This window comes from Sinohyriopsis cumingii, chromosome 16 (genome assembly GCF_028554795.1).
Source record: "Sinohyriopsis cumingii isolate HCF-2022 chromosome 16, ASM2855479v2, whole genome shotgun sequence".
Lineage (NCBI taxonomy): Eukaryota > Metazoa > Mollusca > Bivalvia > Unionida > Unionidae > Sinohyriopsis > Sinohyriopsis cumingii.
In genome coordinates, this window is record NC_142976.1 from 78535646 (window position 1) to 78562267 (window position 26622).

The 26622-nt window shown below is 34.7% G+C and overlaps 1 protein-coding gene across 7 annotated transcripts in view; it reads right to left on the minus strand.

Moving 5' to 3' along the window:
* The window catches only part of LOC149780858 (uncharacterized protein C18orf63-like), an 84013-nt gene that overhangs the window by 36887 nt on the left and 20504 nt on the right, over nt 1–26622 (minus strand). For 6 of the 7 annotated variants that reach the window (XM_089937956.1, XM_089937957.1, XM_089937955.1 and 3 more), the window contains 4 exons: nt 22938–22994; nt 15125–15239; nt 10389–10430; nt 4962–5038 (listed from right to left, as the gene is read on the minus strand). In XM_089937956.1, coding sequence (XP_089794082.1) covers nt 4962–5038; nt 10389–10430; nt 15125–15239; nt 22938–22994 — 291 coding nt within the window. The remainder of the gene's footprint in view (nt 1–4961; nt 5039–10388; nt 10431–15124; nt 15240–22937; nt 22995–26622) is intronic. The other variant, XM_089937954.1, reaches the window with a different exon arrangement.

Here is a 26622-nt window from a genome sequence, read left to right on the forward strand (position 1 = left end):
GCTACATGGAATTAAATTCTGATTTCCAGTTCAAATATAGATCACAACATAAACACTAACTTTTTTCATTTAGATACATTTTATTGCCATTAACGACAATGAATAATAGTCAACTCAACTTAATTTCTTATGCTGTTTTCTTAATTTCACCAAAAAAATTCTAAGAACCTTCTCAGGAACCACTGTCTGTTCTTCAAAAACTTGTGACACACTGGTACCTCAAAAACTCACACTTATTATAAATATTATACTGGCTTTCTTTTTTGGACCCCCAGAAGAAACCTAATTAAATATTAAGAGTAAAAGTAGCTGGGATTACCAATTTCAAAGTTTATTTTAGTCACTGCATGAAGAATTGATGTGTAGAAAGAATAATATTGAAATAACAATTCATTTTACTTTTGAGCATTATGTCCCATGCTTTAATTATTCAGATGCTTATTAAGAAATATTGTGATTAACAAAATATTACAGAGAAACTGCACATTATGACAGAATCATGAATGATTCCACGTACACCTGATGATGTTGATTGTATTTATTGCTACACACTGCTATCTTATGGTACTGGTAATCACACTGGAGAGTTGATTGGTACGTGTTTAATGCCATTTTTCAGCACATTACTGTGTAAGGGTGCAAATTTCTGTTGATCTATAAAGAGCACATTAATTTGGGCAAAAGAACAATTAATTAGATTTATGGGATAGGTGTGTGCTAAATTGCTATACTGCAATGATTTTTAATGCCTGTGTCGTGAGAGGAAGTGATTCTTAAGTAAGCCTTCCTATATTTCACCATCAGACAGACTAGAAGGAAAAGGTTAACTTTGATCTCATTTAATTTGTTGATACCAATATAATGATTTGCTTCAATTCATTTGCTTATATTTACATGAATTTGTTTAAATCCGTAGATCAATTTTCTTGATATGAGCATAACTGAGTTCATCTATCTGAATTCATACAATGATCTTTATATAAGTTGGACGAATTGTTTAAATTTGTCGTCTTGATTGTTATAGGGAGAATTTCTTCAATTACTTTAGTTAATGAGTTACAATAATCCATGTAAATTCTCTGATCTTGGATTATTTGCATATGATAAAGACTCGAGTGCATATTGACTGAAATTAATGTTGCAAGTCAAGAAGTGAGATTTCATGTATGCTAAAGACGTGAATGTGTGTATTCACTAAAAAAATGTAGTTAAGCCATGTAATGAATTTCATTCATTTATTTGTGTAATTGAGACACGAACGGAACTGTTATGTCTTGTGTGATGTTAATGTGAGTCAGTGATGAAACAGCTGTTAGGAAGTACATTAATCTTATGAAACTAGGTTTGTTTATGGTCTGCCATGTTTGGATTGGACCAGATAGCCTTTGGTATCTGTTTGAATTCCGATAGGACAATATTTGACATAACAAGAGGGAGTAATGATCTATTCCTAGTAGAATATCTGACAGAAGATTTAGGTTGCTTCTCTATTTATTTTGAAAGGGGAAATAGCTCCACTGATGTATCCACGTACCTACTTATCCCAGTATCTACATACTTACATATCCACCTTCCCACACAAAGTTAGATGGCCAAAAGAGGCGAGACAGTAGAGTTTGGGGAAGAAAAAAGTTAAAGGACCAAGAAGAACAGTCACAGCGAAGTTGTAGTGAACCAGAAATAAGCAGGTTATGAAGTGGTACAAGGCAACGACTTCGACTGTTCACTTGCTTCTATGATAACTAATTCTATCTTTTAAAACAGAATGGCTATTTATATAAGTATATTTGTGTTTGAAATTCAGTGAATGATTTATTTCATAAGAGAAATGTAATGCATTCTCACAGTTGTTTATTGTAATTGATTAAACTGTATTTCATGTACGGGTGCTCGTGTCATTCTGTTCATTATATCTGCTCAGATCTCTAAATATTCCATCTATAAGTTAACACTTTATATTAATATTTACTTGATCCATGCAACAACACCGAGGGCGATCACCCTCTAGATAATGATAACCAAATAAGTGGACACCTTGTAAGAAGGTACAATCTGCCAATCAACCCCACCAACACCAACCAGACCCCCCTACATACAGGCTTCACATGGCTCTCAGTATAAAGAAAGAAGAACCATCAACACATGGGAATCTAGTGTCAAGATTTCCCACAAACCCACATTGGCAGTGCCCGAGACTCGAACCCATGCAGAAAAATGTGAGATGTCAGTGATCTATAAAGGCAACCCCTCGGTCACTGGGACCTTCATACTAGACAGTAAAAGCTTTTTAAATATAAAAACTAGAGGTTTTGTGACTGGAACAAAAAGCTAAACGGGATGCTCTGCACCTTTCTCATTACCCTAATCAAGTATGCGTTGACCATTTCTGTAAATTTGCTGCTAAAAACTATAAGCAAATATGACAGCCCAAATAATAGATGGGGTCCATGTAGTAGTAGGGAGAATATGTAGGGCAGAAAAACTGGGTGGGAAAAAATACGGACAAGTCTGCCGGGAACAGGGTATGGCTGAATCCTAATCTACAACCGTAAAACAAGGACATTCCAAATGACTGGGTTCAGGCCAAGATGCCCCCTCCCCCTTTTAAACCCAGGCATGATTAATGTTGAGTACACCATAATATTAGCTAATAATTATATATTCATATGATAATTAGCACATGCAAAAATGATCACCCCAAAACATTTTTTATTGGTTATTCAGATCAAATTTTTGCTTCAGTATCATGTTATATTAGGACTAAAACAATGACAGATTTTATGGAAAAAATGGAACCTAAAAATATATTTCCTTGTATCAGAAAATGTACTGCTTCTATGTTCTTTAACATTAAGACCAGATGTGTCTGCTCTGACTTTTTTAAAGGATACTGTTTAATGGACTTAATTAGCAAGTTATTGAGCATAAATATGGTACAGTAAAACCTGTTATGAGAGACCGCCCCTTCTGCCAACCAAAAGCGGTCTCTCAAGACAGGTGGTCTCTCATAAGAGGTGTGTGAAAATGCACTGGTTTTCAGGGTCAATAGTTAGCATTGTTGAAAAATAAATAATACCCATACTCACTGTACATGTATCATATCCTGTATTCATGAATCTTGTTAAATATTGCATGCATTCCTCTCAAAATATCTTTATATAATAAAGATATACATCTATCAAACAACGAGAATAAAATTTATATTTCAACATCACATTAATATGTACAAAAATTGAACAGTTAGATATGATGTATATATCTTATTTTATACACTTATTCACTTGTTTTTTTAAAAGAAATCCATTATACTTCTTTGTTGACATGTTTTACTCAGCTCTTTGGTCTGAACATGTATCTCAATTATTGCCTTTTCCGGAATCAACTTCCCACTTACTGATATGTTTTTACTCCTTGCAACACAAAACCACTCCCATACTCGCTCGTTCAGATCTCCGTAAACTGTCCGTCGTGCCGTGGCATATTTCCTCTGTGCTTGTGCACCTTTCTGCCATTCATTTCTAATGGACTTCTTGTCTTTGATTACATTTTGAACTTGCGTTTTACCGACGCTTAAGCTGACTGCTATTTTGCGAGTGGTCTTGCCTTTTTCATTTCTTTCAATGACATTAATCCTTTCTTCCAGTGTTAAAATTTTTCTTTTTTTCAGCGGAGATTCTGCCGTTGTTATTAGTGTTGACGTTATAAAGACTATCAGTTTTGATCAAGTTTTGGGGAATTGTGGAATAAATATATATTATGTACCAATGAATGAAACCAAAAGACATAATTAACTCATCAAGAAACAATACATTTATTCTGAGATGAAGTTTAAATCAACAGCGTTATAGCTCGATAAACAAATGTTCTGACCATCTGCACCCATGTAAACAGATTGTGGCTTGGTGAAACACTAACAAAAGAAATAAAAAATAATTTTAAAAAAAATCCGGAAATGATTCTCACTTACTAGTATTAAAGTCAATGAGCTCATTCACCCTCCAGGCATTATGGATTAACTGGAAAGAAAACGACGTACTCAAACCAACACTGAAGCCCTTTCAAACGATTTCTCACTTGGACATAAGGACTACCGGCGTTTTGTGTGTTTTCATAAAGATAAAGAAAAAATACAAACCTCTAAATTGACTGCATATATCCATCATTACTCCCTTTGATGTTACTCTTACTGGCTATTCACATGACTTCGGCATTACAATGGCGGTTAGTGACATGTACTTTAGTCTGGTTTACTGCAGTTTATAAATGACACCGTACGCTGGAGTTGTAAATTTCACAAAACTGGTACTGTAGCAAGACAAATTATTTTTAAATACTTTATTAGAGAAATCTTTGCTATTTATGCAGTCTTTGTTACAAAGGATCAAATGATGGTTAGAGGTGTTTATCCCGATATATGGTTGTTCAACTATAGTGTTATTTAATGTGCACTTTGTTTGCATACTACATTTATCCCGAGCTCTAGTGTTTACAAACGATTAAGTTAAGGTCAGTGGTGTCAATCTGTTTTGATTTTTTGGCGATGCGGTCGTTCATAGCAGTGTCAAAATGCATATTTTGCCAAGAAATCGCGGTCACTGGTCGCGTTCAGCAGGTGGTCGTTCATAACAGCGTTTATATAGTAAAATCGATCCGTGCATTACGATTGTGGTCGGAAATGACAGGTGGTCGCTCATAGCAGAGGTCGCTCATGAGAGGTTTTACTGTATAGAACATTTTAAAATACTAGGCAGTTTCTTTCTTTTTTTTTTGATCTTCATGCACTGATAATGAACTAATCAAGATTGTCAGAAAAGTAACACATACAACGCTTGTAATGAAAAATATTAAGAAAAGATCAAACTCAGCTCAGAGTATATTCCCTCTGTACAAGTTATTTCATGCTCTCAAAATTATATTCCCTCTAGCAATAATTCTGTAAAATTCATTTCATGCAGTTGTACCTTCAAAGGAGAAAATTTAGCTGCAGTTGCCTCCATTGAGAAATATAATTCTGTCTTGTTCACAGTCATGTCCAGTTCTAATTTGGAAAAAACAGGAAAAATCACATTTTATAAGACTTCTTTTAAATTAGAAATTAAAATCTAATTAATCAAAACTGAAGTGAAGCAATTTGCAAATTTTCATCACAAGTTTCTAGACCCCACCCCCATAAAACAACAATAGTCTAATATCAAACTCTTAAGTACTAGTGGCTCCTTGCTCTGCCCTGCTGCTGGGGTTATTACTACAACTCATTAATGGGGCTAACTACTGGAGCCTGGTGCTGTTGCAGCCAGATAATAACTTCTTGGCTGATGATTTTGGCACATGGGCCAGTATTTTTAGTTATTTCATTTATAATTTACTGACATATATATATATATATATATATATATATATATATTCTGCCGACATTTACAAGATTGGTATTAATATCCACAAATTGAACATGGAACACTAATTCTGAACACTAAACTTTATCTACCATTATTTTCTACAAAGCTACAGGTCAAATATGTACAAATAATTATTTAAAAATATTTAACTGGTCACAATGTTCTACTACTTAAGTTACACTTGGCATTAAATTTATAAACAGCTATCCTTTACACACAGAAAGGTATCAGACTGCTTGCACATTATGGATGCCTTATGCTGCCTTTTATTTTCTGAACATTGTTTGCATCACCCTGATTTATTAGTTTGTATGGATCATTGTGCATCTTCTCAATTATTTAATAGAGATGGCATCCTTCTTTTACCTCATCCTCTGAATGTTTCTATCTATTGCTGTGCAAGAGCAATTCAGAATTAAAAAATCCAGTTGTTTCTGATTTCTTTCTTTTCTTTTGTAAAAAGTTTATGGTTAGGTGACCAGTCTCCTGAATAAGTCATTAATGCACTGACTGAAACTACATCAAAGCAAAACCAAGAGATATTTCCACCATGTGGTTGCTTTGTGGCAGGTGGCATATTGCAACCTTTATAAGGCAATATTGCAGTATTTTCCCATGTATATTCTGTTACAACACAAGCATTAAGGCCTCTTTTTTCATGTGTCCAGCCTGGCCTAAATCTCTCCCTGTATAAACCTGCAACTGCAGCACCACATAGTATTGCTACTGTCAGCCTCACCGGCTTGTCCAAGTTTCAGTCTGGCCTGGCCAGCATGTGGATATGTAATCAGAGAAAACATGGTGATAGTAATCTTCAGTGCAGTAGTCCACCAGTACTTCCTAGATTTGGTGCAAAAAATGCCATTCATGAAGATTAACATCACAGATAAACTATGCCTACAGGAGGAACACTGTGATAAGCTAGCCACCATGCAGTTCAAGCTGGAAGAGACAATCTTAGATGTCAACAAAACCCCACATTAAGGCTGCCATGAAGGCCACTGAAGAAACCCACACACGTCAAGCAGGAGAAGAAACAGTGGCAATGTTAGAAGATGTACTTCAAGGCAAGGCCACTTCTATGCAAGTGCAACAACCCCATCCCTGGTATGTCTTTCTAATGAAAACCACACCGCAAAGTTTACTAAAGAGGATCATCACTACATTACCAGCAAAGGACTGCTGATGGCTGTGGCTGCTGTTCCAACCAATTGGAAAAGGTTTCTATTACACAAAGACAATAAAAGAACATCAATATCATGATCTGATGACTTGTGACCAAAGTGAATACATCACAAGGTAATGGGTGCACAAAGCTAAAAATTCTGATTATAAAAAGTTGTAAAAAGGGTCATCAGTGTAAGGGGAAAGATGGCTCAACCTACTAATGTGGCAGTTGCTGGGCATATTCTTGTTACATAACCGTTGGAGGCAGCAGTGCTGCCTCAACTCAATGATCGGGTGAGACCCAAAATGATGCAGCCAGTACAACAACTTATTCCACTGCCAGTGCCACAACCAGTACCTCGACCTGTTCTGCAGCCAGTATGCAATCATAATCAGGTGAGGAAGATGATACCCTCCTTCGACGGGCACTGGCCAACCTAATGCACCTCTAGTAATAATGCAATATATAGCTGGTTCATCATCCAGGTCAAGCAATTTGCTAGCCTCCCAGACAACAATCAGCTATTGTTTTACTCCCATGTTGGTGCAACCTGGAAATCCATTAGGCTGACATTTGGCACCTAAGAGATCAATTCCATCAATAAGGAGCAGCATCCGCATCAACATGTGGTTGTGGGAGGCACTGTTTGGGGGTGGAGGTGGCTTCCAATAATGAGTTTGATATATATAAGCCAAGAGAGTGACAATCCTAGGGTCACATATAGTATGATGGAAATATCAGATCAATATACAGTAACAACTGGTGCAACTCTTTATATAACCATCCATCAATGAAGCCTCAATTCTTAAATATGTATTTTATGTATGACTAGTACAAACCTCATTTATATTTTTGCTTCTTGTTAAGGTTATACTACTTTCTGAACTTGTCACTTAGACCAATCCACCAAGTATCCAACTATAATGTATCCCACTCTCCATGTTGTAAAACCCAAGGACAGCCCCCATAACTATCACCTGAAAAAGATTGGAAATATTGCAGCTCATCTGAAGGTGGAGATCGAGCAGCGATGTGATCTCTGTAAAAAGCATGGGTGGGTTAGCACGGTTGCCATATGCATTGGGATTGTGGGTGTTTATGTGCTTGTTACTCTGGTGGTTGTCCCTCCCACTATCAGCCTGGAAGGTGTTTCACTTGTGTGCTCTTCTTGCTGACTAGTCCATTTACTGTCTGACAATTCAGCATCCAGGCTAAAGAAACATGATCAGAAGGTGAGCAATCTCAGACTTAGTCTCACAAGCTTTGTAATGCCTCCCTGTCTCACAAGCTCTTTGTGATGCCTCCCTGTCTGAGGATGAGATCACACACATTTTTGACAAACAATTATTCAACCTTTAGGAATGACATATAGGTAGCTGGTAGAACAGCCAATGTTGTGGTAGTCATCAGTGTTGCCTCAATAAAGGTCAGAGGTCCATGCCAATGTTTTCAAAGGTTAGGAGAAGGTGTTGCCCTAGCTGCAATAACTATCATTCCTCTAGCCTACCCATCCTCCCCATGCCAAATGCTCCTTTGGCCTATGAGCCTTAGCTAATCAGACTGACAGCCCTTTTAAGCTGGCCCATTTTATACGGGTCTTCGAGCCCATCTACATGCTCCATACATTCTTCTTTTGAGGTTTTAAAGAAAAGAGTCTTTCCCACCTCCACCAGAGGCTCAAGGAGTCTAGCAAAAACACTGCTGCTTAGTGACCTTACAAACTGTCATGTATGGTGATCTCAGTTCCCCACTTTACTACTACTAAATGAGCTAATCAGTCTATTCACAAATCAATTACCAGTCTGTGAAAAACTAGGTTTGGTAGGATACACCTCGATATTTTATAGTCTGTGGGAAAAACCACAATGACAGGTTATGTGTGTTTTGGACTGCAAATGGATATTCTGATTGTATCACACACGTTATGACATGTTCTTGGTCTCACCACCAACTAGAACAATCCCCATAAATCTCTCAAATTTCCACCATTTATGTGCTGGAATCCACAGTTCATCTTCCTACACACAAATCATTTTTCTGAGTCAACTTATTCTAATTATGGATTCGATCTCTCATAGTAGACAGATGTTATATGTATATAAACACACTCAGATTGAAAGTTTCAACAACAATAGAAATAGAAAAGAAGGCACTGATATTACTCTATTTTATGTGTACCTTAGAAGATGCAACTTAAACATTAGCCTATCTTGAATTGCTGGGACTCATCTACATGCAAGGATGTTTCCCAAATGTTTCACTTAAAAAAATTTAAAAGAAATTAAAGTTATAAGAAATATTTCTCTTTACTATTGTTTTAAACTTTCTACAGATTTCCACTACATTTCAATACACTGTCATGTAAAGCAATAAACTGCAATAAGACAATTCTAGCTATACCTAGTTTACTAAACATTTCTCAGCACAGCCATGAAAAATAATGTCAGGACTCGTATATATTCTGTCTGAATACACTATGAAACTCTTTCACTATAAGCAATTTAGTTATACTACAGTACTAAATATAACACCAACTACCTATTTAAAAAAACTGATGTCTTCCTTGTCTTAACTTCAAGCCGTCCACAAAATCTGGTCACATTAAAAAAACAAATCAAGTTATTTTGCTGAAACCATTTTTTCTTGGAGTCTGTTACATTGACCTTTAACCCACTGACCCCAAAACTGATCAGTGCTTTTTGATTCTTAAGAGCAAGCCATCCATAAAGTTTGGCCAGACTATTTTAAGTTGTAGTCCCAGCACTGAAACTTGCAGTCCCAATACTATTTTTCTTTTCCCTTGCAATAATTAAGGATACCATGAGTGTGTTGTTGTTTCACAAATATAAATGTCACCATATTGTTAATGCTCATTGCAAAATATTTATTAATACTAATAAATTAATAACAAATTAAGGCAGTTGATAACCATGATAGTTTGTGATATTACAACTATAACAATTTCAAATGCCTTTACCCTACTGTTGTTAAATATTATGTGCAGCTAGAAAACAATCAACCAAGAGACTGTACTTTCTTTTATGTAATTATTTATTTATTCTATTTAATTAGCTTAATTCTATTTCAAATCAATGTTGACATGTGATCTTATGTCTTGCATGCAAGCCATGCACACGGGATGGTCTATGTAGGTGAAAGAAAAAGATCAAGACCCATTTCCTTCTTAAAGTCACTGTAACCTTAACCTTCTAACTTGTGATCCCCAAATCAAAAGATGTCTTTCTTATCTGAAATGCAAGACATTTACAAAGACATCTAGTCTAGAAGTCGCGTCTGTCTCATTTGTAGTATTGCATATTTAAGTATTCATTTTGTTTTATTGCAGGTTTTTTCTTTTCTTTCGTAGGTCTTCCTGACGGATAATAAAGCCTATGACCTGTGAGTGTTGTATTTGCTTCATTTTATGCACACTTAAAAGGCATGATCAGGGGTGGCACCCACCCCAATCATTAATAATTCTCCATGAGGATTCAATCAAGCATGGATACTTGCTGCTACTAGAAAGTCTTATCAAAGGTATTTTTTAAGCCTATGGAAGGCTCACTATATAGTTTATTATTTCACATAACATATTGTTTTTCCTTCTGCATAAAACACCCAAGTAATATTGCATTGCCTATAAAGTCTAACACTTTTATGATTCCCATGAAGCACAATATTTATTTAAAAAATCACTATATTTGAATTACTTCTCAAAACATTAGAAAAATTAATGAAAATTTATAATCCATGCACAACAAATATTATATGACATTTTTTGTAACTGCAGAGACTGCAAAAAGCTTGATTAATATGATACTTACTAACTGCACTGGTGTATCCAGTTTGCATTAGAAAATCTCTTCCTGTATGAAGGAACAAAATAAATGTAAACACATGAGAAAACAAACATAAATACAAAGCAAACAACCAAAAAAAAAAGCTCCCCATATAGTATCAATATCTCTATTACATAATACACATGTATTACAATACAGTTACCCCAGTGCAAATTAAAGTACAATTTTGTGGAGGAAGGAGAAAGACATTTAAGTACACTTTACGTACAGGCCAACAAACGGATCCCAGGAATAGCCTTCAACATTGTCAGTGTAATTGGCATGCTAACTGCAGAAAATAGTCAATAGATTAAGACTTATCCAGGTTTTCAAAATTCAACATAATAAATCTATCCTACTTTCAAATTATTTCGAGTGCACATCAGGCTAACACAGATATTCAAATAGATTTATCTGCTATAATTGTATTGTTCTCCATATTAATCGAGTTACTCCTACAACCTTCTATTATAATGCCATAAAAAAAACTCATCCAACTTCAGTTAAAAGTACTTCCCATTTACATACCTTTAAAGATGCTGTTAAAGTACACACTGACACAAATGTCCACTGAAGAAAACAATGCTTTGTATTCTATAATTATGCACATTATACATACCAAAAACTACATGCAGGTTGTTCAGGGTCAGCGGAAAGAACAATTTAATATGGCAAAAGGATACATCAAGGATGTCTGGCCAAGATGTATATGTATTAGCCATATTAAAAAGAGTTATTTCTGCCATCTCTGAAGAAACCACAAATGTGGGATTTTTTAATTAAATAATCCCCTCTTGTACACTCTCAAAATATTTTTTACCTTAAACAGTAAGAATGTAAATCAGAACTAACTGGGAATTGTAAAAGTTTGAGTTGATGCATCAAACAATATTGATGCATGGACATCAAAGACACCCAAGTAGTTCTCATTTGGGGGTGGGGTGCCAGATTATGTGTTTAAGGTTATATAGGTGTGTAAAAGCTATAATAAATATCTTTATTCTTCTTATAGAGTGCAACCGGACACATTAATTTGAAACATCTCTACTCCAAATACTGCTTTAGGTTATCTATTAGATCTGTGACTGGATTTACTAATTTATGTTTCAGGGGTCAGGAAAACCACTCATCCACTCATCCTGACCAGATAAACATTAGCTGGGCCAAGTAAAACATTACTACATACTTGTCCCTTGCTTCAGTAGATGCAGATTTGCACCATGAGAATAAAGCCATTCATTTTCTACCCTTAAGTGATGCCACAGTTTAACATCACTTAATATTTGGTGTGCCAAATATAAATAACCTTTGCCTACTTGTTGTCAGTATAGAACATGTCACAACGGAATGACAAAGATTTGTTACGCTTTGTGCCTGATGTAAATTTAATGGCATTCACATTTTAGTGAAACTTTTCAGTAATTTAGGTATCTTTTTGATGTAAAGAAAGTTTCCCTTTTAATGAGCAATCAAACATCTTTTCAAGTCAAACCTCTGAGAACTTCAGACAGAGAATGTTGCAATTTTTTTATTATTTTCATATGGTCAAGTAATGTTACAGTTGCATTAGATAACTGGTTTATTCAAGATTGTAGCTTTATTTATACATTGTTATGCTGAAGAGAAGATGCCAAAATATATTTCTGTAAGTACATGAAAATAGTTGTCAACTTTTGATTTGAAATATGTATTTTAAGTGTCTCATTCAATTCCCATGTCTTCACTTTAGCACGTTGATCTATTGAAAATGCCACACAATCATGAGTGTGTGTGTGAGTGTGATTTGGATATTTAATGTAGCTTTAACAATTTTTCAGTCATATCACTATGATGTCTGCAGTGTGGCAATTCATATTAATATCTAGCATGGGGCATCATGCCGCAGACTTGTAGCATCATGTCCCACCCAGTCACATTATCAAGACACCAGGCTTAATAGTACTAACACTAACCTCTTAATGCTGAGCACCTAGTGAGGCAGCTGCTAGTATCAATTTGATAAGTCTTTGGTATGATTCAGCCAGGGTTTCAAACCCATGAACCCCTGCATCTGAGATGGAAGCTCTACCAACAATTAGGCCACTGGAGCAGTACAATGTGGAGACAACAGCTAATTTGTCAAAATCTAACCTAGTAATCTTCCAATTCTTTAAGTCAATCAGCAATCTTCCTATTCTCTTGTGCCCATTTGTAGTTCTCTAGACTGGAGGTCTGACCAAAATGCACTATTTAGTATGAAGTTGGTGGAAATTCAAATGTGGGTTGCTGACAGTTTTCTTTCAAAAAGAAACTGCATACTTACATAAATAACTGTTGCCACCTTTACTTTGGCATTCGAATGTATAAAGAATGGTGCACTCTAAAAAATACTGGTAATCTGAGAGGCAAGTGTAACAGTGTCTGACCAGACTTAAACAAATTATGACACTCACTGATGCTTAATTTCTACCATATCCAACTCATATAAGATGTCTGACAGCTTGCTGAAAAGAAAAATTATGATACAAGACTACTGAAAGGTTTCATTGTAAATGCAAATACTACTAAGAAAGGGCTATGCGTACAAAACAATTTCTCAAGTTAACAACCTTGCTTCTTATTATATGTTATTATATATTAAAGAGTCATGTATTAGAACATATTTCATGGCTTTTACCCTTTAGTATCAAGCTTGCATCAGGATAGGTACATGTGGTTCTTAATTACAAGCCTAAGCAGTGTAGTGAAGTGCATTTTTGAGAACAAGGAGGAATGGGATGAGTAACTCTTGCAACTCTCTCTTCCTAGGGACAAGTGCTTGGGTAATTTTTCCCTGGAATTTCTATCTAATATCTTTCAACTATAGTATTGTTAGGGCTTTTTCACAATAAAATGCAAAAAGGCATTTGTTCTGTTCGAGTCCTCAATATCTTGACTGAATTAAGGATCTGACTGGAAATCAGTCTGTAAGACTTTAACTCATTCGGCCCTAGAGGTTTTTGTCGTTTTCACCTGAAATAAGAGTAGGAAAGACATTTTGGAGGCTATTTCTGAATACATCGCAATGCATTGACTTTCAACAGATTTTCCATTAGACTAATGCCTACTTGTATTAGAAACATAGTTTTACATTGGTTATTTTGCCTGCGCAAGAGCAGAAGGGTAAAAGTTGCGTTTTTGTGTGGTTTCTTTGCTTAATGGACCCATCATTTTCGTATGGAAATCACTCTTTATTCCAAATGACCATCTAATCCTAGTTTTTGCAAAGGTTCACCTGTCTGTGTGCAGTTCTGACCGGTCGGCCTTAGATCTGAGGCCAAAAGGTCTCAAATCCAGACACAAAATCGGATTCTGACCACGAGCGAATTTTAGGTTAACAAAATGGGTCCAAAAACTTAGCTTTTTCCATCTGTATTTTGTAGTGCAACTAGAACGTCCAGATTATTTGGGTATCATTGTAGAGTTATATCTGTCTGCTTTTTTGTAATACCACCACTTTGGTGTATCTTAAATGATCTTGATGCTGCAGAGCTCGGAAGTAGGATACAGCCTCATTACGCCTACAGGCAGGATTGGGGCAGAATGAATTAATGGTCATTCTTAGCTGTGTCAATATATCTGTATGTTTTTTTACTAATCTATTAAACTTTTGTTTATTCTGTTTTTGTATACCATTGATAAGATACATCTAAAATATTATTTTTAAAATGTTTTTGCTATAAGGAATTATTTTAAATTGTACTATGGTCTTAAAGAACAATATTTATAAATATCTATAATTCAAAAATTGGTACAGCTTGGTGATGTCATTATTAATAATACAAATGTAACTATCTCATTACTGCAAACATATTCATGAAATTATTTATAATGTTGCATACACTGATCTTTTGAGAATAAATTATACTACTTTCACAACATTCTGAGTATCTTTAAAGCAGTGTTTACAAAAAGGAAAAGGGGCCCTGAGTGGCAGAGTGGTCTAAAGCACTGTCCGTTACAGATCACTGCCATCTCACCTCTGTCTTCGTGGGTTCGAATCTCGGATTCAGCCAATGTGGGTATGTGAGAAAGCTTGCCAGTAGCTTCTCATGGGTCGGTGGTTCTTTCCGGGTTCTTCCTCCCCCATTAATACTAGCTGCCATGTATAGACTATCATGTGCTGAAAAATGGCGTTAAACCCTACAACAACAACAACAACAAAAAAAGAAAATTAATATGCATCAGTAATTTTATTAACACTGTAAATGTGAAGTTTAAATGCCAATTACTTATGTCAAGAAACAATAGCTGAAAAAATATTATGAATAAGCACTTTAATTATATAATTTGAAAGGTGGACACAAAAATGTTACATCCAGAAAGGTGGATGCATGAATACTATATCTTTCCTATACTGAAAAGCAAATAACTCTTATTCTTAAAGGTGAAGCACATGGTGTTTTCTTTATATGTTGCGAAAATTGAAAGAGCCATAGACTGCATTGTATATTGTCTATTTGTTTAGCAATTTCTTCAATTCCATTCAATTTTGATGAAAAAGCAGATAAGAGATGATATCATTATCTTAGTAAAGCTTATGAGAGCTTACTTTGACAACATTGCATGTTTTGACAGCCAAATTTTATTTCAGAACTCTAACAATGTGATGTACTGCTGTCTGTGGACAATGGTCAGCAAATAAGCTAGTAATCTGGGATAAGATAAAATAATACGAAGAAAAAATACCAATAATACTTAACCACCTTGGACAAGCCAGTCACCAGCTTTGTTCCACAGAGGCGCTATTCTAGCAAGCAGGGTGTATCTCAAACAGGCTTGGTACATGGCTGGTGTTACCTGAAGAGGCTTGCTAACCTAGTAGTGTATAACCATAAAACATTATATTACAATACAAACTTGATCTACAGAGAACAAGAAATCACACCTCACCCAATATTCCAATGCAAAAGTTTTAGTTAACAATCTTCTTAATAGAGAATAAAATAGATACATTTGAGTGAGGGAATGTAACAGACTTCATTACAATACTGTTACATGTCCTGGCAATATGTCTCTATGGTTGGGAATATCTCAGATGTGCTAATATACCAAATTTTTGTCTTAAATAAGTAAATTTTATTTCAAAATATTTAATGTTAAAATACTTTTAAATAAAAATGTCTCTTGATAAATTATTGGCTTTCTATACATACATATCGATAAATTGCATATATATTATATCAAAAACTCAGTAAAAAAAGGTGGATGTGTGTGTGATTTGGATCTTTAATATAGCTTTAACAATTTTTCAGTCATATCGCTACGATGTCTGCAGTGTTGCAGTTTATAGTGATGTCTGCCGCAGACATGTAGCATGATGTCCCACCCAGTCACATTATCTTGACACTGGGCCGACCAGTCCTTATGCTAACCTCCTAATATTGAGTGCCAAGTGAGGCAGCTGTAAGTACCATTTTTGTAAGTCTTTGATATGACTCGGTCTAAGATTGAACCCTCGACCTCCTGTATCCAAGGTGGATGCTCTAAAAAAAGGTGGATGAACTTGATATTTTAATTTTATAATGACCAATACTGCCACATGATAGTAACTATTTAATGAGGGTGACACAATTAGTTGCATGGAACTAATCATCTTTGTGGCCCTCTATTATATGCAGATTTACATTAAAAATACACACACACGCACATAAACACCCACAAAAGTACTGATACCACTGATAAAAGTTATATTTATACACTAATAAACAGAAAATTTAACAAACACACAAAACATTGATAACAAGTTATAATTATAATGATGATTTATTAGATTTTAGTTTATGCACAACTTGATGATCTTGAATTATTTTAGGTACATATTGCCAGTTTTGCCAAAAGATTTGTCTGATAATGATCATTAAGGGATGAACTGGTAGTGTAGTAAGATGATGTAATCTCAAATTATAAAGCTTAGTCAGTGGCTAACACTTGGATAGGGGTGTTGTACATGTACCTTGAAATCAGGGATCATAGCCAGTTATCTGCTCAATATGTGGTGCTACAGAAAAATCCAGTCCCAATGTTTGGAAACTCCTCATCCACACTATTCTCTAAATCAGATATTAACTCTGACATAGATCTGATGGAGATTCTGGTTGACAACGATACTGACCTTACAGATGAACTAGTTGCTGGGAAATCGCAGAATACATTTACTTCATCTGAGATGCAAACCTCAAAAGCAATCTGTGTTCTCAATTTTCAGTTTTGAAAAGGATGATGCGGGCATACAGTTCTATACTGGACTCCAGACATTTGAACGCTTCAGATTTGTTCTCTGCACTCTTGACCCAGCAGCATATAGCCTTAATTATGTGCACCGAGGAGTAGTGAATGTCAGTGTAATGGATCAGTTTTCAGATTTATAATCAAGCTGCGAAGACACAACAAAATTCTGAACTCTCCCATTTATTTGGGGTGTTTGAATCAGCTATAAGTAATACTGTGCAAACATGGATAATATTCATGTCAAAGCAGTGAAGAAAAGTTGAGCTATGGCCATTAAAATAACTGGTACATTATTATTCCACATCTGAATTTAAACAACAATATCCTACAACTAGGATAATTTTGGATGGAAAAAGTCAGCTTATCACAGAAGGCCACCTTTTCAACTTACAAAAACAGAAGTACAGTCAAAACATTGATTGAAGCCACACCAGGCGGACTGATAACTTGTGTGTCCCCAGTCTACGGAGGGTCAACTCGTGACAGGCAAATTATTGAGAGGGTCAGTCTGGTTAACGTGTGATCTCAAAGGTTCAGTAATGGCAGACAAGGGATTTAATGTACAAGATCTGTTTCCTTGACAAGATGTCACATTAAACATTAATACTTTCTTCCAAAAGAAAAATTGAAAACCTGGCGAAACTGTTATGAAAGACAGATAAATTGCAAGTAAACATGTGCATATAGAGCACATAACTGGACTTGGAAACACAAAATTTTATGTGAACCAATGTTGGCTACTGAGGCAAAATTGTCATCTGAAATAATTGTCATTTGTTATATGTTATGCTATTTTAGATCTTGTATTATCTCTAAGAATTCATGATTCACATTACATATATCACTGAAAACAAATAATGTCTTATTTTATTTTTTGGTGAATCAAATGATACGCTACATTATTTTTAAAATTAAATGAAATTGTCATTTGTCATCTGTTTTTAGTCCATTTTTATTAACTTTATTTTCTTACTTGCTGTATAGTGTGGCTTAATGAAAATCTAGATAATAGTTGAAAATGACATACTGCATTTTACACTTCAGTACATGGAAGAAATATTTTTATTTACTCTTTTAAAGGCAAAATATGTATGCACAGCAAGTGCGAAGACAGTTTAAAAATTCCCTCAGACTTTTTATTGCTCAAAATACAGTATAGTTTCCTAAATCATTACATTGTAATAACTCTCAGTGCAAAATTGTAAACACAAAGAACCACATGACTTTATTTAGATTGCTCCATGATAATTTGTCTGCTTTTTTCTCTCACATCAAGAAATATTTTGGGTATATGTTGGGTTAAATTTTTTAAAAAGAGAATTCACATAATATTCACAATTATCGAATCAAGTACACTTGTACATCACACTTGCTCCAGTCTCTCATAAATAAATAAATAAATATATATATATATATATATATATATATATATATATATATATATATAAGAACTTTTCATTTAAATTATTTGTAATAATACCTTTCAAGGATGATATCTTTGAAAAAATCATAGAAAACACTTTTCACCATTTTCTCTATAAAAGAATCATAGAATTCTAAAAACTTTCATGTTGCACAATGTATAAACAATAAAATCACAGTTTTATCTGCACAGTACATCTGTCCTTGTATCTGATAATAGTAGTCATGATGAGTACTGAGGCTTAAACTCCCATCCTCATTCACTTTCAAATAAGGCACTATCTTCTCACAGATAGGTGTATCTTTAGTGAGAAAGGGCATTTCGCTTCAATTAGCAGCCCATCTGATGTACATTCCAAATCTGTCCACAACTCTTTTGTTAACTTTCATATAGTTTCTGAAAGCAATACCTTCATATTTTTGTGCATGAAGTGTTGCTGGTGCCCATAACTTTTTATATTCTGTAAATGTATGGGCCAATGTAATTTTGTCTACATTCTGTTAATTTATATATACATGTATTCCCAAAATTTGAGGAACAGTCTTTTGCACCTTTCTTCCTTCCATGTTGCACATTTACTCTGATCATGGGTGTTTCTTTCAATTGTCATAGCTGCTTCCAAGTCAAACAAAGTATGTTAAATTGTTTACCTTAAGAAAACAGTCCTCATGAGTTAATTCAAAGTAATCATGGTCAAGGGCAACTGCAATAACATTAGCCCCAGGTTTAAATAAGTTGAAAAATGGCATTTTTGAAATTGATTTCATATTCAAATAAGTATTTCTGAAGAAGTCCTGATATCCCTTGTTAGTTTGATATTCTTTAGGGCGCAGATCAAAGTCCAAGCTTGTCACCTCATCTACACCCTGCATATTCAAGTCTCCTCTTTTGATAGGTGATCCATTGTACTATGTGTGTAATTTCTGAGTACAAATATCTTCTACAAAGCAATGACTTCAAAATTACAAATCAAATACTGCTGTAAGTACAGCACCGACACATTTGCAGTGGGCAGGAGGACCCACTCCTGCTGTGCATTCACACTGTGATTCCTGAATTAATCCTTGCTTATCAAAAGATGTTGTGAGATATCCGCTTTTCTTGCTGTTGACATTTCTGGTAGCGGATATCAAACAGACATGGCATTATATTGTAATCTATCTTTCATCAGATTTTAGGCAGCTCGCTAGTAATCACTTTCTATACATAGAATGACATTTGCATATGCATGGTAAGTAAAATTCCTCTTCTTTTCACTTAGAATTAAATCCTTCAGAACACTCATATTTTCTGTAGTAATCCATGTCATCAGATCAGAACACGTGTCTCTATTGTCTTTGACCCTTTGTTAAATTTCTGATGAGTAGCTTCTCGAGGGTCGGTGGTTCTTTCCGGGGATTTCCTGGGTTCTTCCTCCACCATTAATACTGGCCGCCATGTATAGCCTATCGTGTGCTGAAAAATGGCGTTAAACCCTACAACAACAACAACAACAACAACAAATTTCTGATGCATGTGTGGAAGGCAGCACCACAAATGTAAAAACAAAACAATAAAAAGAAACATCTTACTTGTTGGTCTAGTCAATAGGCAGGGAGGTACAATAGACAAAGAGGTACAGTAACTACAATTGACCAAATGATGACCATTTCCTTTTATAAAAATATAGCCAGATAAATTAGTTTGATGAAATTTCAAAGAAAACAGATTACCTTTGAAGCACCAATTGTTATGAAAACGTACTAAGCAAATGGAGAAAAAAAATTCAGTCTCATTCAAGTGATACAATTATATGATGTTGCCACCACAATAAGAAACATGCAATTGTTTGGTTCTCCAAAACTGTCCTTTAGCAGCAACTTCAACTTTTCCTCAAAGGAAGTCAGTACCAAACTTAAATAAAAGCAATGGAATCTAATGGATTTCTTTCATTTTCCAATATGACTGGAACATGTTAACTGTGCTGTTAAAGTTTCCTTTTTGCAGGGAAAAAGTTTATGCTTACAAACACTACCAACATCAGCTTAAAAGGCAAACTAACTTTTACCAACTTGGGACGTACTTAAAAGTAAATGTGCTTCATCATTCATTATGTGATTGTGCTGTTTTTCAACTGAATTCAGACTTATATGACCTGTGACAAAATTATAGAATATTTTAAATGTGTGTGTATGTGTGCATATTTTCGATGGAATTACTTGTATTGTGGATTCAACGTACGTGATGAGATTTGCGGGCGAGTACATGGTGTTGATACTCTATTCATGCTATACATTAAACATGTATATATAAACAGCATACATGTATATGTACCAATCCATGGTTCTCTAAATAAAGTAAAATATTATATATGCCTTCAGTTTTCACTACAGTTGTATTTCTTATAATATGCACCGATTTAAGAAGGTAGCTGTGCCAATGAGGCACACATTTTACTGCCTGCATTTAGTACCAACCCCTGCTACAAATTTTTTGAGTATATGCATAATCTTCAGCTAACTGATCTGGTTGCTTATAACAAGGTTCAGTCTATAACATCGTCAGGTTCTATGGCTCCAAACTACCATGTTACAGTGGGGTCACACTGTACTGTTTTCTCATTTTTAAATATAATGTAAACCAATTAATCACTGAATTACCACACTGATAAGTTCTAAATTTGTTGATAAAAATACGAACAAGATCAAAAGCTTTTCAAAGATCAACTTGTATGGATCCAACTAATTTTTCTTATCAAAGGCAGTAATCCATCAATAGAGACCGAAGCTGTCTCACAGGGGTATTTTCTCTGAAACCTGATTGGTTCTTATCAATTAAGTTAAAGTTTTATAGGTATATCAAAAGAGTGTCATGAACATGTTTTTAAAGTAGTTTGGACAGAGTTGGTAAGATGTCTGGGGAAACACTGAGGCAGATTCCATATATAAGCTATGCTGTCAGATATATCTGCAGCAGCCCACAGGAGAGGTGGTCTTATATTACCCAGATCTGTTTATTTCCTTGTTGCAATAGTTTTATTTATCTGATATTGCTAAGATAAAAAAAACTGTTTCTAGTGGAATTTTTTCTGAACTGAAGTTCATTGTGATACGAGTGGACACTGGGTTCCTTAAAGCTGGAGGCTATGCTGACAAAACTATTAATTAAATGTATTTGCTATTTCAGCATCCTCATCAATAATCTGGCCTTCCTGGATAAGTTTATACTTACCTGCACCTAGTTTGTTAAAACCTTTCCACATGGAATTCTTATTGCAATTATAAGTTGACTGATAGTAATTCTTTGCCTGATTGATCATTTTGGTGACTTTATTTCTCCATGTGTTGTAACGTGCTTGTTGACCAACAGATCTGAAATAATCACGAGTTTTCATGGCATCTATAATGGCCAGAGTCAACAATCAGACTGGAAGTCTAGTTTTACTGTTTTCACAGCTATAAGTTTATCAACCACCTGTATAAGAAATTGGGTCCTTATATCAAGAGCATCATCTACATCATTAAACATAGATACTATACTCCAAGGAACATTACTGAGATTTCGCCTTTGTCATAATGCTTGAATGACCGATATGTTATGGTTTTAGTTTTTGGATTTTACAGCTGTTTTTCAGCAATTTTTTCTGGTTAAGAAAACAGGAAAGTCGTCACTAAGACCTATCCTTGGAATATGTACTTTTGTCACATTTTCTTCCATATTTGTATAGATATGATCTATCAGAGTTTTTGAGTGCTCAGTTTCTTGTGTTGGTTTGTCAACTAAATGGGTTTGACTGCAAGTTTCTGAAATTCAACCAATCTTTATTAATATGAATATTCACAAGATCTCTGCTGAAGTCACCTACAATGTATACTTCGTTTTGGTCATCAATCACTTTATCTAGTTGCTATTCAAATTTAAAATGCTCATTCCATTCAGGCCCCACTGAAGGGGACCTATAGACAAAGTCAACAAGGAATAGATTTGTATTTGATTTACCTGGATCCATATTACTTCAATTTCATCTGATTCTAGATCATTTCTCCTTTCAACTAAAAAACCATCACTCACATAAATGCCAACTCCACCCCCTGAACCTCTTTCATGTCTGACTGGTGTGCCACAGCCATCAAAAAGTCGTTTATATGACTATCATTTAACTGTTTCTGTTACACCCTGAATATGGACATTATTAACCTTAGACAATAATAATAATTAAATTAAATTGGTCCATCTTATTATTCATACTCTGTATATTTATATGAGCAATGTGTAGACCTTTTCCTTTAATTCCTAGATTTAATATGTCCTTAAAGCAAATGTGACTACAAGGTTCAAACAAGAGGTTTATTTCCAACAAATTTTTGTACAATTTCTTAAAACATGCAAGTAGTCTTCAGGTGAACATTTACAAACACATTATATTCTTCCACTTTCAAGACATCCATCAATTGTCAGTTTGAGAAAAAATGTATAACTGAGGTCCTAAAGAAAACAACATGGGGCATCATCTATCTTGAAACAGTAGAGAACTTGTGTCTCATCAACAAAGCACTTTCTTCACAGCCATAATTGAGACTGAATATTGGGGTGTGACTTATCAATAGATGCAACTTATCTACCAACATATATGGTGCCCATGCTTTGCATGTATTTGAAAAATATTTCATATATGATAATCTATTACCAAAAGTAAACTGTTGCCACTATTTTTTTCTGCTTTGAAGAATATTTTAATCATCAAAGTTCTCATTAAACAACTTTGAATTTTGGTGGTCTAACCTAGAAAGTAGGTAAAAACCTGCAAGTCTTCTTGATTTCATAATCCATACTGAAGAAAGAGATCATGTTTTAAAAACAGGAGATCACACTAACAAAATTACCTCCAAGCCAATCTTGCTAAATCTTGCATGCAGTCTTCCCATCTTCCATATGGAAACCTGAAATCATAATATAGTTTGATATTACAGTAGGGCCTTTCTTGAAAGATCACCAATTCAGCCAAAAATCATGGTCTCTCAAGACAGGTGGTCTCTCACCACAGATGACACCATACACTCAAACTGGTTCATTAAGATTCATGTCTCTCAAGACAAGTGATCTATCTCACAACTGATCGCAATGTATTATGGTTGAGGCAATACACAATATACTATAACTGTATCAACAAAAAGCCAAAATTATGAATACAGTATTTCTCCCATGTTAATAAACTGTAGAAAAGTGAGCGAGGGGAGAAGAGGTAGAGAGGCCAGTCTAATAATTGATCCAAATAGAAGGGGGTGGGCTTATTATCAAATACATTTTTCTGAGTAAATATCTGCAAAACATTTAAATGAAGGACGTGGGCCAATATCAAGCTTGGGCTTATTCGTGCCTGTAAAACTTACAGTGCCAGACTGAGATCTGACAAGAGTATCAAGTCTGATTTTCTTCACAGATTGTCCAATTCAATCTGCCAACAAGTTGTCATCAGAGTTCACTTTAACCAAATTGCAAAAATGTGTGCACACAGTGTAGCTTTATTTATTTTTGTTAGTATAAATTTTCATGGTTTTATAAAAAAAAGGACATTTTCATAGGTACTTAAATTTGCAAATTCACCTTTGTCAAAGTTTGCATATTTACAGGTTTTAACTGTTGTGGAATCACTTCTACAAATACCTAATAATACAAATAAACAAAACTATGCCAACATCAAATGGTGATCGCTTGAATGGTTGTTAAAACAAAACACCCACCAGTATGAATACAAATCAAACACCTGCTAAGATCAAGTGCTCATGATCAGAATGGAGCCCATTCTGCAAACAATTTCCAGCCAAGTGCTTACTGACATACATCTACATGATCATGTACTTAAACCATTTCTATTTACTTGCTTCTGATGACCATGGCATTAACACTGCAAAGAAAATGGAAATCACACTTCCATAGATATGTAAGACAGGTCATAAAGACCATGATAGGAAAAGGAGGCGTCATCGATTAAGATGAATACACTTTAGTGGGCCTTCCATATTAACACTTGGGGAATTCATCTTAAACAGAAAATCACAACTTGAGAAACTGTCTGAGATTTCATCTAATTATCTGTGGATTTGAAAAAACTGGATTTGTATAATTTGCTATCTTGAGATTATTAATCTGGCAATTGCTTCTGGATCAGGAGAATTGAGTGTCTATTGATGGCCAGTGAAAACTATCATTATTTCACTCCAGTGAAATATCAAATTTTTCTCTCTCACTGAATCAAGTAATTCACAGCCTACCATAAAATAAAATTTTATTATTATAGCATTCACGATGAATTAGAAGTAGCTGATATTTTTGGATTGCTAGGAATGTATCAGTAAGAAAAATGGGGTAGACTGGGTGGGGCAATCTCTTCATCATATGTGGCTCATTTTTCATTATACACCTCTCCCTTGATAACTCACACACAATGAGGATGCGAGTTACAGAGGGACCTCCAAATATTGAAAAATCCCACTTATACATTGAGAAAACTGCGGGGATGGGGTGGGGTAGGGAACTGGGATGTTTAATGACTGAATCCTCCTTTTCTCCTTTTGCAATCACACTGATAATAATTGTTAACTCGCTTTTTCTAATGAAGTTGTTTCTTATTCTGTATAAAATTTACTTTCAAAATGTCTAACATGTGAAAAATCATTCCAACTGGTTTCAACAACCATCACATGTATGCAAAAACAGCTGTGTATTATTATGTCACTGCTTTTTATTTTGTTGATTAGTCTGGTTCTCGGAGTGGTATTTAATAGTAAACTACCGAATTGAGAGTCAAACTAGCCGAGAACTAGACTATCTCTTGATACACCACCAAAAACTAGCAACATTTATTTCATGAGACAATTACCTACATCGAAACTCAATAATTTGTATTGTACAATTAGTACAATACTGATGTCATGATTTCACTGAAAGTAACAGTGAAACTTCTTATCAGCCTGGAGGATATCTTGTGCCAGTTTAGAATTCTCTGAAAATCACTTGCCCACAATGGTCCATATCTGTGAAACCAAGCTCTTTATTTTATGAAGTTTTCATTTCACTTGGTTGCCTTGCTATCTTTGATCACAGTTATGAAGGAGTTAATTTAAGGTAGTTTATGTTGCATACACAATAAAATTTATAACAGTGTTCGATTGATCAACTGAAGTGAGTTCATTGACATAAGACCGGGGTTTCTAGATTTTAAGTATGTAGGATTGGCATGCCTTTTAACTTTCATTTTATTCCACCTACTGTATTTGATTCAAAGACATAACATGATAATACAAAGGAGGCCAGCTTTTAATTTAGTGCAACAATTCAACAAAATACTTCCGCAAGTCAGTTATCAAAACACAGTCAGCACTTAATTAGGTTCTCAGAGAACACTTGCAGACATAGCTGTTACAGTAGATGGACACATTTTACGTTTACATACACACTGCATTTATGATGATTACACTTAAGTGAAACTAAAAGATAGAACTGAAACACAAATTTCACTCAATAAAAATTATTTAATTGGCACTTAGATATTAATGTACTGCCTACACTAGGCATGACATTTTCACTGATCAAAATTTCCTTAAATATCTTTAATTACGGTGTACTAAGAATGTCGTTTGAAAAGAAAATGTAACCAATTATATGACTTCTTATTAAAGTTGATAATTTCAAAATGTTCATTAAAATTTCCAGATATCTACTGTTTTTTACCATAAAATGAGTGATATATCAACAGTTCAGTTCCCAATTTTTATCACGATTTTTTTCAAGTTCAAGAAATAGTATCAATTTTTAAAAATGGGATCCATGCTTGACCCCGCATTATAAGTGGGTTTACGGATTGTCAGGGCATGAGCTATTGGATGAGTGGTTTATATTTAAATTTGTGGACTGAAGCAACCACAAAATCCCCAAAAATTGGTACATGTAAACCACAAAACAGTGAATCCAGTCATTTACTGACTGAAATGATTCTGGTCACACTCCAGGTGCATGTTAACTCACTAACAACTTAAATGATCATTGTTACATTCCAGGTACATGTTAACCTAGTCCAATAAATCTGCACCCAAACCTGCATCGGGGATTTGGGTGCCAATTTATAGGAACAATGTTTACTCACTACTGAAGTTATCCTTTTTACATTCAGTATGTATGTGTGTGTGTGTGTGTGTGTATATATATATATATATATATATATATATATATATATACATACATACATATACACACACACATACCAGTAACTTAAAAAATCATATGCAAATGTAAAAGTGGTGCAGTAATCCTGTAACTTGACATCCTATAACTTGTCTGAAAAAAATTTTCACAGAACACACACACAAAGAAAGAGTTCCAAGTTAATATAATATTGGAGATATCATGCTGAACTAATTTACAGCCTGTTCAAAGTAAAGTGCTATAATGTGAACTTAAAAGTAAGGTCCAGGACACTAGAATGTTATCAGGACATGGGACTCTCTCAAGGCGATTTGATTAAAATCAAAATCTCTTACATAATGGAAAACAGGACTGTGTGTGTAACTT